This window comes from Aphelocoma coerulescens, chromosome 2 (genome assembly GCF_041296385.1).
Source record: "Aphelocoma coerulescens isolate FSJ_1873_10779 chromosome 2, UR_Acoe_1.0, whole genome shotgun sequence".
Taxonomy (NCBI): domain Eukaryota; kingdom Metazoa; phylum Chordata; class Aves; order Passeriformes; family Corvidae; genus Aphelocoma; species Aphelocoma coerulescens.
Genome location: NC_091015.1, coordinates 136,171,763 through 136,185,202, shown reverse-complemented (window position 1 = coordinate 136,185,202; position 13,440 = coordinate 136,171,763). Strand labels below are relative to the sequence as shown.

The following is a 13,440-nucleotide window of genomic DNA, read 5'->3' as shown; positions in this document are numbered from 1 at the left end:
TCATAAATCACATATTCTGTCTTCATAATCAACCTCATTAATCTCTTTCATTATCTCTAGAATGGGTAGACCATTCTTTAAAAATTACCAAAAATGGATGTTGTATTTCAGACAAGTTCTCGTCAGTTTCACACACAAAAGTCTCCCTTCACGCACTGGCGCCGCCTATTATTTTTTAAGTCAGTAGCACTCCTGCATCTTTTTACTGCATTTTTACCTCTACATTTTATCCCTTGCATTTTACCTGTTTGATTTCTTCCTTATTTCATACCTTGCGGTTTAGTTTCATCATGTTGATCCCCGACCATTACTTCTACTTCTCAAGTTCTAATTTTGATCATGTTCTCTAAAACAATCCCATCCTGTGCCCACATTATATAGTATACACACACACACACACACACACTGCAATTTTCAGGTGTACTCTTTGCTCACACAAGTCATAACATAAATGTTTAACCAAAACAGAAGAGGCTCCAACGCATCAACACCTTCAACCTTCCACCTATTTAAAAGGAGGTTATGTCAATTTTCCCTCTCTCACAAAAATGTCAGGGTAGAGAGTGTCAAGAACTTTCCAGAGTCAAAATATGGCACCTAATACTTCCCTAATTACTGGGTCATTCAAAAATAAAATGGATTGGTTTGACAAGATCTCTTCTTGATGAACAGACATTGGCAGTTTTCATCAGCTTGTCTCTCAGCCTTGCTTCCTTGAGGCAATTTCATCAGTACAAAGTTGCTGAAGGAAGTCCATGAGAACTATTGATAATTAGCACATCTGAAAAGTAAATAAGTTGCACTCAAGATGCTTACCTCCAGTCATTTGAGTCAGAAAAAAATGTGGCCTCCCCATAGCCTGAGGTCCCTTACACAGTGACCACAAAACCTCAGGAGTACTGTAACACCAGGCAAAATTCCCTTGAAGATAAAAACCCAACAATACTAACTAGTAGTGATATAGTCTTTAAGCACAAAGAGAATAGCTAAAACTGCCAAGCTTTCCTCTACTGAGAAAGTTAAGACAGGCATTTTCTGCTGGAAAACTACTACCTGGCTAGAAATGAAATGGTAAGGAACTTACATGCTACCGTGTGGCAGACTGGAGTTTATAGAGCTTTAAACCGGGCAGAGATCCCTGAATAGACCTTGAGGTTTCAGCTACTCTTTTGGAAAAGAGTGAAAAGCAGGAAAACTGTGGCTTTTGCCTGGAAACAGGAAAGTAGTATAAGGCCAAAAATATTGTTCCCAAACACTGAAAAAATGGCACCAATATTTAGAAGTATCTCCCTATTACAACTTCATGTGTTTGAGCTTTTTGTGTTCAAGAAGTAAAACCAGGAACAGGAACCAGCAGACATGACTAATCACGTTTAATTCTCTGTGTACTCTAAGCATGTTAAAAAAACCTTGCTGGAATATTCAGCTTTCCAAGGTGTTTTTAAACAGTTCATTTACTTAGCTGCTTTTTAAAAGCAGTGCATTAAGACTTTCTAATAGAACATGACTAAAAATCATCTATTCACTTCTATATTCTAACAGGAATGGAAGCGAAGCAACAGCACAAAAGCTGATCTTGATTCCTCCAGTTTGTCCATTGTGAAATCATGAATTGCACACATTCATTACAAATAGTATTCATGAATATTTATAGCTAATCACAAACTGACCAGAGCACAAGTCCTTACCTCAAATCCTAATAGTGATTAGTGGGTTAAACTCACTGTAACTGATTGCTTTCATACAGCAGTTTTAGAGATGCTACAGAATTTCCTGGGCTTTGAACAGGAATTAGTCGTGGTATGTCAAATATGTGTCAAACTAAATGCTTTTTAAAGATGACCACTGTGATTTGACATAACTGAACTGAACTTACTGCCAGAGAGCATCCATTGATCATATGTGACCTGGCATTACTGTCAGAAATATTTTCAAACAAAATCTCAAAAAAGCATTGAAAAAATGTATTAAAGGAATTCCTGACCATTTGAAGATCCAACAGGGAATTCAGGACAAATCTACTGTGATATGTATCAGGCAGCCAAATTCTGGATTTAACAGCCTCATTTTAAGAAACTGTTATCTTCTTTCATAATGAAGTGACATTTGTCCATCTTTAAATGGACAGAGGATAGTCTTTTGAATGAATCACACTTTTCCTATGGCAGTCACTCTACTTACGCCAAATCTAAGGCTGATTATATTTACATATGACAGGATAAATTCATATCTAGCATTTCAGTGAAATAATATTAAGAAAATAGGGGTTTTTTTCTCAATTAAAAGGAAAAAAATAAGGAATATTTCGAGGCAAACATCATGAAGATGACAGGCAACATGGAGCTACTTTTATAAATCTCATTGATCCTTTCTGTGTTCTGTTCGTATTTTGTACTTAAGCTTAGATTCTCCTACTAGTGATTAATATTTAACGGTCTTTTTTTATATGAGGACAAAGAAGTTCTCTGACAGCAAAACTAAAAGATGAACAGTGTCTGTCCTGTGTTGCTAATTATTTTATTTTGGGAAGGCTCCCTTAAACTTTGAGACAGTGAGCCTTTTTGCTACTTTCCACTTTCAGTTTCTTTACTTGGAGTTGCTTAGTTGTTGTTGGCATTACATCAATAGAAGTCATACCACTTTTTTTTCTTGGCCACTTCACATTGCACAATCCTTTGCTAGAACTGCCAGGGAGAATAAGAGGATAAGTCAACGTCACTGTGTTCTTTGATGCAGAGTCAGTAGCCTTTGAGCACAGGCAAAGGAGCTGAAGCACTTCTACCAATCTTTGAAGTGGAGCAGAAAAGTGGAAAACCAGAGGGAAAGCAGGCAGGTTCACTCTGAATAGAGCTGCTCTGTACTTGGCACCCAAAGTGCTCTTCAGCCACTTAGGGAATTCCATAAACCAAAGCCCTCTGCTCAAAAGGAACAGGAATTGTTTTTAATCAAGCATCCCTGAAGAGTTTTGGCAAGATGGGTAAAATACACTAAACAGGAATATCAAAAAGTTTTGTCAGAAAGGTCCAGGAAATTTAACAGGGCACTTGAGAGCAGAAAAATTCACCAAAACATGTATGTCCACTACAAGGTCTTCCTTTATGTTTCCTAATGCTGTTTCAATTCTCCTAGTAATACTACAAAACAAAAAAACAAAACCTCAGCTGGGAACTTACAGATAACCATAGAAAAAACTGCTACTCCCAGACTTAAACTAATCATAGGACCTACATGTATCACAGAATAGCAACAAAATTTACTTCAATCCCTATTCAGTCACTATGATGCCATGAATCACTTTTTACTATCATGCAAGAGCTCTATCCACTAATGGGTTCATATAATCCGAAGTCCAATGGCTTCAATTTAAATATAACAGAAGATTGCCTACTGAAAAAAAAATTTAGAAAAATCTAAATGAGCAATATTTCTTAATTTTTTTCTTCTGAAGTGCTCCTGAAGCTACTGAAATGGAGAGGCAAATCTTCAAGCCTCCCAAAATATAAGGTCCCATAGAAGTTATGAATTAGTCATGGTTTTGAAAGGAATTATATGGTATCAGCACTTTCAACACATCACTGTCAAGGTTTTCAAACTAAGTCCTTCAGAGGTAATACACCAACACAAACTAAGAATAAAAATATTTCTATTTTCCCCCCTCTGTGAACAAAATACAGGTCCAATACTGCTGCCAGATACCCATCCACAATTTTCCTGAAGAACCACACAGCTATACCAAATAAATATCCTAATCTGAACTGTTTTAAAAGCACCTCTAGAACTTTGTATTTTCCTCACTAGTTTTCCAATATAAAACTTTATAGAAGGAAGGTATGGGCTTTGCAATGACACCCCTAGTATTTCTTGGCAGGATCTGTCCAAAAGAGTAGAGATACCAAAATAAGCAAAGACTGCCTTGCCCTAGAAGACACTGGTGTCTCCAATTACAGTAATTACAAAATGCAGTGCATGGCTCAGGGCCAAGAAATGCCAGGTGGAAATGCTCTGCTATCTATCAAGCTGGAAACCTGAATACTCTTAAGTACAGCAAAGGCACATGCATGGAATGAGGATCTCACATGAACCATTTGACTTCTTTGTTTGGGAAAATATGTATGAGGTCAAGGAATGAATACTAAAAAGAATGGTTTAAAATAGAGTTCATTATAAATTCATTAATCAAAATTACTTTTGTGAATATTATCCTTGATGAATCATTTCATTTTGCAAACAACAACTGTTTGGAATATCGAGGAATTAACAACTTCCATTATCCAAACAATAATGACTATTTTTATAGTCTTGACGGCAATAATCATTAAGAAAATCTCAGTTTTCATTAATATATTCAGATTTACTAAGGTGCAATGTTACTAAGGTGCAATGAAATTACTGGGAAAAAAGTTTTTGAAGTTTCAGTTCATGACACGCAACCAACGTTTACAAAAAAAAAAAAAAAGATTAGGAGTTCAGGAAGTTTCAGAGTTATGGTGTGGTGCCAAAAACAAATAATTTATTAATATGCAGCAAACCCTTTCTAACTGAATAAGAGAATAAGGGGACTATTTCACATAAATCCCCAACAAACCATTGATAAATATATGACAATGCACGACGGTTCCCATTTTTTCCTTAAAGGATAGGCCTTTGGCAAGAAAAGCTGGGCAGGCACAGGCAGCTCCAGCACAGTAGAGGAGCAGGCAAGGACACCTGAGCAGCTGCAGAGCAGCTGAGCCACAGCAGGCCCCTGATCTGGTCAGACTGAATATGGCCAGCAGCACTTGGCTGCAGTTTCCAGTACTCGTTCAAGCATCTCTTTCATATGGATGTACCCCAAGTGCATATGTGGTGTGAGGGCCATGGGGGGACATTTCACACAATGCTCTTAGCTCTCTTCAGGTGCTTTAGAAGGGGAGCAGGGAAACCTCATTCCTCTCTCCTCTCCTTCCAGTGCTGTGAAATTCATGTGCGCAGCAAAAAGAAAATGTTCCTTACACCTTTCTTTAAAAGGAAACAGTACAGGTAAAAAAGTATACAACACTCATTTGCTGTGCATTTTCATAACACACTGTTCATCATAACCTCAAAAAAAGATTTTTCTTTTTCCATTTAAGTCCTCATGTCAACAACCCAAAAACTATTTCAGCTTTGAAGGAAGAAGTCTAGGAAAAAATGATCCAACATGCAGTCATAAGGTCATATAAGGCCATTGCAGAGGAGTTTAATGAATTTTTGCAATACTGTTCCCTACAGAGGAGTTTATGCATGTTCTCACACCAGAATTCTTCTATACAGAAAAAGAGACAGAAGATGAGGTGGAGGATCCATAACAGCCTTAAGAAACAATAGCCAAAACTGAAAATATTGACAGTAACAAATTGCCAGGACCAACTAATATCCTTCAAGAACCTGGAAGAACTGGTTCATAAAACTTCTAATCACTGTGCATTACACTATCTCTCTTAAAATGACCTTGTTACCACATTAACAAAACCCAGCACATTGTTGAAAATATTTTTAAAAAGTTTCTAGAACATCCTTAGAAACTGCAGACTAAAAACTGACTTCCACTGGGATGATTTTATAGGGTAAGTTAAAAAAATATGAAATACACAGGTAATTACTCCCAAATATATTACACCCTGAAGGTGTCAACAACGTGGAAAATAGTTAAGTGTAGTTAGGTTTTCCACAGAGTTCCTAAGTTACTTAAAAATCAACAAACAAAATGAAGCTATCATAAGGTAAAGAAAGAAGTGACAAATGACAAAAAAAGGTTTAAGAATACAAAATAATTTTTCAGATTCCCTGCAAGATGTTTCCATGGTCTCTGCAGAATACCTTCTTCACAACAGCCCAAGGAAAGAGAATGCACTTTACCTAACTTAAGCAGGATTTACTACTTAAGGTAGGTAAAAACAGGATAGGAAAAGTAAAAGATAAAGACACTAATCATAAGTGATGAGAAGACAAAATGATTGATAGCACTGAATGTGAATACATACAAAGTAATAAGGACATTGCTGGAGATAATAGCCAACTCTATATACACAGTAGTGTATATAACATCTCAGTATTAAATGACATCTCAGCACATTAAGAAGATCTTGAAGTCATTGTGAATAGCTCTATGAAACATCAGCTATAGGTCGCTAAGTCAAAAAGTAAAAGAATGTTAGAAATTATTAGGAAGTGAAGAAAATAAATACAATTATAACAATTTGCAGTATGCCATGGCTATACTTTCTTTGTTCCCTTTGCATTAAAAGGCAAACAGGAGAATCATAGCAGATAAAGACCAAAATGGAACAGCTTTCCAGATAGAATAATTTTCAAGTAAAGGAATTAGGATTCTTCAGCTGAAAGCCTTGTGATCACTGAGGAAATTATTATTTCTCACAATAAAGAAAAACAAGGCATCAAATAGAAGAACAATTTAAAGCCAAACAAATACACTTTTTTACCCACTGCATAATTTAATTTATAGAGCTCTGCAAATTGATGCCATGGATTCAAAAAATACAAGTGGACTCAGAAGCGTTCAGATTCATAAAGAAAATTCCCTCTGAGACTTTTCTATCTGATGAAAAAAGTGCAACAGCAGATTGAGGAAGTCTCTAAGCTGCTGTTTGCTGAAAGCTGGGGTGCTTCATTGCAGAAGTTTCTCTTTACATGCTCTATTCTTATCCTCTTATCTTAGGAATTCATTACTGCTTACCACTAGAGCTACAGTACTTGGGAAGATGAACTTTTCATCCAGTAAGTTCAGCCAGACAACCATGAGAATACTTTGTTCATTAGACCTATCTACTGTGAATCTTACTGCACTGTAACTTTAGGTCTCTGAACTATGACAGGCCAGTAATGTTTTCTTTTTCAAAGCATATGGTAAGAGTATACAGCTCAGTAATGCAACTTTTTAGTTTTCCTTGGGTTTTGGTTTGGTTTTTTTTTTTTTTTTTTTGGTTTGTTTTTAATACAACCAAGATCTTATATGCTGGAGACCTTATCTCAAAGGTAAGGCTGGACTTTTTAAGTGAGTAATAAAACCAATAGCTCCTACCCAGTGTGGTTCTCCATCCCACCCATTCCTTATTTATGCATTCCAATGTTCTTTTATCAGCACTGATACTCATCTGATTCTGCCATGTAAGGAGAGTGTCATGACTCAGAATTAAAAAAAAACCCTAAAATTACATTGTTTAAAATAAAATCTGATTCTTTAAGTACTTGGATCAGTCTCATCATCAACTCAGGTACATTCCATTGGTAGGAGCAGGTAACCTAAGGTAACCTAACAGTGCAGCATGCAGCCCCCACCCACCTTCTCCCAGCTCCAAGCACTCTTGGAGATCTTAAACTTCTCAACTATACAACAGATTTATAGAGACACAGGTGTATCAGTGAGGCATCTGGACCTTGATCATCTCCATTCAGGTTCAGTGACACATACAGCTTCACTCCCCCAAGCAGAACTAGCTCTATTCACAAGGAAAGGGTTTACTAACACAAAGGGCAGTTTACAGGGACATGACTGTGCCCATATCACAGCATGTCTATATTAATAAACCAGCGTGTGTATATTAATAAACCACAACAAAAGTGGACAAAGTATTTCAGCTGCCCTTATCTAGCTCGCTGAACATCAGGCAAGCATTTAGAGGAATTGTTTCCCTCTTCTGGAGCACTGATAATCATCTTTGGTAAGGCGTTGAAAGGAAAAATCTCTAAGAGTACCATAAAAATATATGTGCAAACAATCAGAAATCTTGTCCTTTCCTCCTTCTGTTCAAGCAGCGTGTGGTTCCTACTGTCTTCTAAACCATCCTGTCTCCATTCCCAAGACTGACTCTCACCTGCTTCCTCCAGATACAATCTTCCTCCCTACTTACTTACAGACTTAGACTTTTCAAATAGCCTCTCTTCGCATATTTCTGTGCTCTTAACCTCCTTCCATAAACTTCTGATCCAAATCACAGTCTTACCCTAACCACATCTATTCATCAAATGCTCTTTCTCTCCATAACACTGATTTCTCAACATCTTCTTGACCATTCAAGCTCTCTCCATGCCCTTCTCATGGGTCCCCATCCCTCCACAAGTATCTGTCCCTGACCACATGCTTTACACAGACCCTTTACCTTCACAAATCTCAAACTCTTGCCTATCCTAATCCCTGATTCCCTTGGATATTATGCCAGAATTGAATCCCACCTGCTTGAAAGCTGCTGCCCTATTCTGAGTAACATCCTTGATGTTAAAACTGGGTAATTGCTTTTCTGTACTCTGGCTCAGGCATCATTGGAGAGCACGGAAAACACAACAACAAAACCAAAAAAACTTGTTCCAGATGTAGACCTAACACAGTCTAAGCCCAAGTGTGTGCAGTGCTGGAGGAATCTTTGAATAAAGCTGTCGAAAACCTTACTTCTTTGAGTATATCCAAATTCTTCTTTCCAAGACATATAAGACAGACAAATTTAGTATGGCATTAGGAATGGAAAAAAGCATGTAACTACAAATCAGCTAGGCTTTCACAGAATCTCAAGAAAAAGGCTTGTGGTATTTGAACCTGGGAATACAACAGTCTTCCCAATTCTTCTTTTACAAAACGACTTAATAGGTTTTTCTTGAGCTTTCCAGAAAAAATCAACCTGAGTGACTGGGAACAAAATGTTAACCTCTACTATAACAAGGTCAGAAAAAGTCACAACAGAAAACAAAGTTTAAGGATATGTGCAGACAATTGTAACTGAACGGGTTGAAGGGGTTTCAGGTATTATCATCCCTTTGTTTGGAGATGATGTGTGGCAACATATCCTGTGATTCTCTGAACTAATTCTCTGATGGCTCTAATATAGTCTAATACAGTAACACTCACATAGATAAACTTAAGTTAAACTGCCTTTAATGGGGCGTGGACTAGAGAACCTTTAAAGGTCCCCTCCAACCCACACCATCCTATGATTCTACTGATGGTTTAAGCAAGCATGGTTTTTCCAGGACATATATATGCTCAGTTCAATTAGATTTCCAAGCTGAAAGACACCACTCCAGTCTGGGAAAGATATTTTCATCTGGAAATGTGTTAATATAAACCTCTGTCATGGCAAGTATCATGAAACCTGTGTAATATTTGATATAAACAACTCTATCTATACCAATGCTATTTCTCTGGTGCATGAACAGATAAATCAACTATACACCATGTGAACACAGGAAAAATGTGCAGAAAAAAGAAAAGTTGCCCATTCTTGTCAAACCTCTAGACTTCTTAAAAGCTCTAGTGACCTGATTTCATCTGCGTAGCAAGGAGAGGTAGAATTTGCCTCAAATTATGGCATAAAAACAAAGTTCAGAAACATAGGACTTAATGCCACTAATAATAGTCCAAATATTAGAGGCTTCTTAAGGAAAAAAAAATAAACAGAAATTGTGCATTACATTATTAATCTGAACACAGAAATATACAGCCCTCCAGTAATACATGCCAACTTAAACAGAAGGCTTTCTTGTTGTAAGACCCTCATTTTGCTCGGAAATTCCATCCAACCTAGAAGCATGGGAAAGAATACAGGCATGCTATTTTGAAATTTCATAGTTCAGTACTCTTCTTAGACAGTAACATTTTAGGCCACGGTTACAATCAACTTTATTGAGTACCGCAATTTTGGAAGTTGGCCCCTAACACTGAGGAACTGCCACTTAAAGGTAGGAAAGCTATGAGAGATTAAACACATTAATATTAGTAGAGCATGACACTTGATCCACAAATAGGCATTTTTTTCTCACAGCTCATACCTGTACAAAAAAAAAAAGACAAACAAGTGACAAGTTCTTTAAATGAGAAAACAAGCAAGCTAAGACTGAAAGTATGCTGTTTTATAAAGTGATAGCAACTATGCTAAGAACATTTTTTTCTGCATGTCACTATCCGTTTTTTCTTACCATATATTCCATATTGGAAGCTGGTGGATACACCTGACCCCGTAATTTATTATGAAGATCCAAGATACTTTGCATATCACTGTCTGTGATAGCCCTTTTCCCTCTCTGCTTGGCGATCCACCACTCACCATCTTCATCCATGTACTTTTCCAAAAGTTCCTCTAAGAGCGTGGCATTGGGAAGAACCATTGCAGAAACTGCTTGAGCTATGAATAGCAAGGTAGTTACTCTGAGCCATTCCTGTACTACATACTTCATGATGAATGATCTCAAAATGCTCAGGAGTTAGCTCCAAGACAAAGTCTTTCTTCCAGGTTTGTTGGCTGTAAATGCATAAGAGAGAGTAATGTAATTTGTAGACTGAAGGACTGGCCTGTATGAACTTACTAAGCAACAAAAACTCTAGTTCATACAGAGTTTGTAACTGTTGTTCTAGGGGGAGAAAGCAGATGCTGCATTTTTTACTCTGGTAAGTGCATACTGTTGATTTGAGAAGATAGCTTATCTTCAATCTTATGAACTTCAGTTTGTTCAAGTGGTTTTATATATTACATTGGCATGCACATTTCAGTGCCTGCATGCAGAAAGCATGCTTTTCATATCTACTTAAAAGGAGCCAGACATCAATGAAGATTAGATTGTAGATAAGGTCTTCCAGTATTGGAACTTTAGAACAAAAGAAGGTTAGAGGCTTGCAGTCATTGCCAAAATGTAAACTGAAATACACTATTAACTTGATAAACTATATCCCCTCTTGGTGCATTTCAAAATATGACCTTGATTAAAACTTTTGTTTCATGATTTCCAAAACCCTCATGAAACTAAAGGTATTCAACTCGGACACGAAAACGGGGGAGACGGGGTTATTCTAGTCACCAAACAAAGGAAAGCACTGAAAACTCTCAAAAAAAGTAGTACCACTTCCAAGAATGCGGTGTTTTAACAACGCCTGCTACATGTCTGAGTGCTTTAGGTAGGAAAGCCGAGGTCAGTCCTTCACCCTGGGTGAGCACGCGTGAATCCCGCCACACCGGACCCAGCCGCTGGGAGGGAAACACAAAGAGGCGCACGGGCAGAACCGAGTCCTCCCCAGCGCGCCGCCGCCGCCGCCCGCACCCGGCGCCCCGGCCCGGCCCCGCTCTCTGAGGGGCAGCCGACCCGGCCGGAGCGCACCGGCCGCCGGGGCCTGCCGCCGCCGCCCGTCCTCCCGCCGCCGCGGGGAGGATGCTGCGGGGAGGATGCTACCCCCCGCCAGTGCCCTTACCCCTCCGGCGGCGGCTGCCTGCTCTCCCCGCAGCCAGTTTCGCTCCGCCGCCCGCCTCCTCGCCACGCCCGCGTCGGGCCGGGGCCGGGGGGCACAGGCACGGCCTCGCCCCGCTGGCTGCGGCGAGGAGCCGCGCTCGGAGCCGCGCTCGGAGCCGCGCGGCGGGCGCGGGCGTGTCCAGCAGCGGAGCCGCGGCGCGGGGCTGCCGCCGAGCTCAGCCGCCGCGTCCCCCGCCCGCCTCCGGGTCGCCACCACCGCCCCGAAGAGCTTCGCGCTTCTCCTGGCGGCCCCCGCCCCGCCGGGCATTTATCGCGGGCGCCGGTGACGTGCGGCGGACACCCCTCCCCGGCACCCCGCGGGGCGGGACGGCCGCGCTCCGGGCACCGCGCCCGGCCCCGGCACCCGTGCGCTCCCTGGGGGCGGTGGAACCCGCACCAGCTCCCGGGGCGATACCTGGAGTCCGGCTGGCAGCAAGGGCTGGCTGGGACCGCAGCCTCAGCCAGAAGCTGGCCTCGGTCCTGCAAAAGTTATGGCCCAGAAAAGGTCGAGGGGGGCCCGTCGCCAACCGCCTCCATCCTTGGCAGCAGGCAAGAGGATGCTAAGCCGGCCTGCTCCTGCTGAGACACAGCAAAGAGAAAAAGCTGTGAGCTCCGCAAAAGTCCAGAACATGTGAATATGGCTGGAGGTATCAGAACAGAAATTTTATTGTGGATTCAAACCAGCCACGAGACTTCTCTTTACAAAGTAGAATTCAAAAGCATGTAACCACTCATTTCTGTGCCAGGCAAGAATAGGCATCAGATATGTACTTTTTGTTGTCTTCTAGCCTGAAATTTTTTTGCGAGCTGATGGGGTTGACGTTTCATTTACTTCGTATAATTTGTTACATTGAGCTACCGGCAGGATTGACCAACTTCCAGTCTTCACAGGACTGCTGTATCAGCTTCCAAAAGTTTTCTGTATTTTCGTTTTCAGAAACTGAGAGGCTGAGGTTAAAATCCATCAGAATCCAGCTGGCTTCAGACCGACTCTATAAATGCTTCCAAATTTCATGGGCCCAAGAGAAACAATGCCATGCAAGTAACACACTGCTGCTTCTTGTGCTCTCTCTTTCTTGGTTTTAGTTATAATTTCCCTAAAGGCTTTGGAACTAAGTGCAGGATGCTATAGGTACTTTGTTACTTACACTCTGTGATATGCAAAAATTCTTGCGTTCTATATTGGTTGATCTTTATAACTTTTTTCCTTGCAGTGCTGGAATTGGATTTCTGCACTCAAGTATTGGGCAGTAAACATTATTTATAACAAAACTGTGTGAGGTAAAATGCTACTGTGCAGCTGGATACACAGACTACATGCAAGTTTTTCAGTGTTTATGCACCAGGATGACTTATCACTTGTTGTTTTGGGTACAGAAGAATGAGCCATAGCTACAGACTGGCCACACAGAATAGTTGGAAGAAACAAGAAGGAAACAAAAAGTTAGAAGAACTTGCTGGAGTCTATGTCAGATCTGGATTTTTTTAATACTCACATCACTTTTGTATTGCTGTATCTTGCTTCTATCCTCTTTAGACCTCTGGAGGCCAAGATGCAGACTCCATGCCATCAAGGCATACCTTTGCATTATCACCTAGTAAAGAGTATGTGTCATTTATTCTGTGTACAGGCACAAGTGTTATTTCATTAGAAAGCAGCCGAATAGCTTTATTATTAGACCCAGTAATGGTTGCACACAAAGAACTGAAAAATTTTGAAAGAATGAGGATATTTATGGGGTTCACATCAACTGGAAATTGCAGTATTTACCCCTTTCCATCAGCACTGGATACTTGCTGGGCTTCAAACAGAATATACATCAAATATCACCTACTGTCTTTCATTTTGAGTATTCATCATTCTTTTAGAAAGCACTTGATCATATTTGGTCTTTGTCAAATTCAAGATATTGTTTTATGATGCAAGTTTAGATCATTAAAATAAATATTAATGCAAAAAGAGATAGGCCCATTGAAATTGATTTTTTTTTGTTATCAATTAATTTTTCAGCAAATGAATAAACCCTTTGCACTCCATGACTGTGCCCTTTGCATTTGGTTTATGGCTGTCTGGTTTGCGGCCACATAAAAGTGTTACGATTTTGACAAATGATATTTTGACACATCCACTAATTTTTTGTGTATCAATATGATTAAATATTGCTGGATCTCTTTTCTTAATTAGCTTGGGGG

At 39.9% G+C, this 13,440-nt stretch overlaps 1 protein-coding gene across 2 annotated transcripts in view; it reads right to left on the bottom strand.

Annotated features, from left to right (window-relative positions):
• CRISPLD1 (cysteine rich secretory protein LCCL domain containing 1) overlaps window positions 1-11,351 on the bottom strand; it is a 38,016-nt gene extending 26,665 nt beyond the window's left edge. Inside the window, exons 1-2 of one of the 2 annotated variants that reach the window (XM_069004967.1) lie at window positions 11,210-11,351; window positions 9,946-10,268 (exon numbers count right to left, since the gene is read on the bottom strand). In XM_069004967.1, the coding sequence (XP_068861068.1) occupies window positions 9,946-10,203 (258 nt within the window). In that variant the 5' untranslated portion in view covers window positions 10,204-10,268; window positions 11,210-11,351. Of the gene's footprint in view, window positions 1-9,945; window positions 10,269-11,209 lie in introns of those variants that run through there. The other variant, XM_069004968.1, reaches the window with a different exon arrangement.
• Window positions 11,352-13,440: the final 2,089 nt, after the last annotated feature.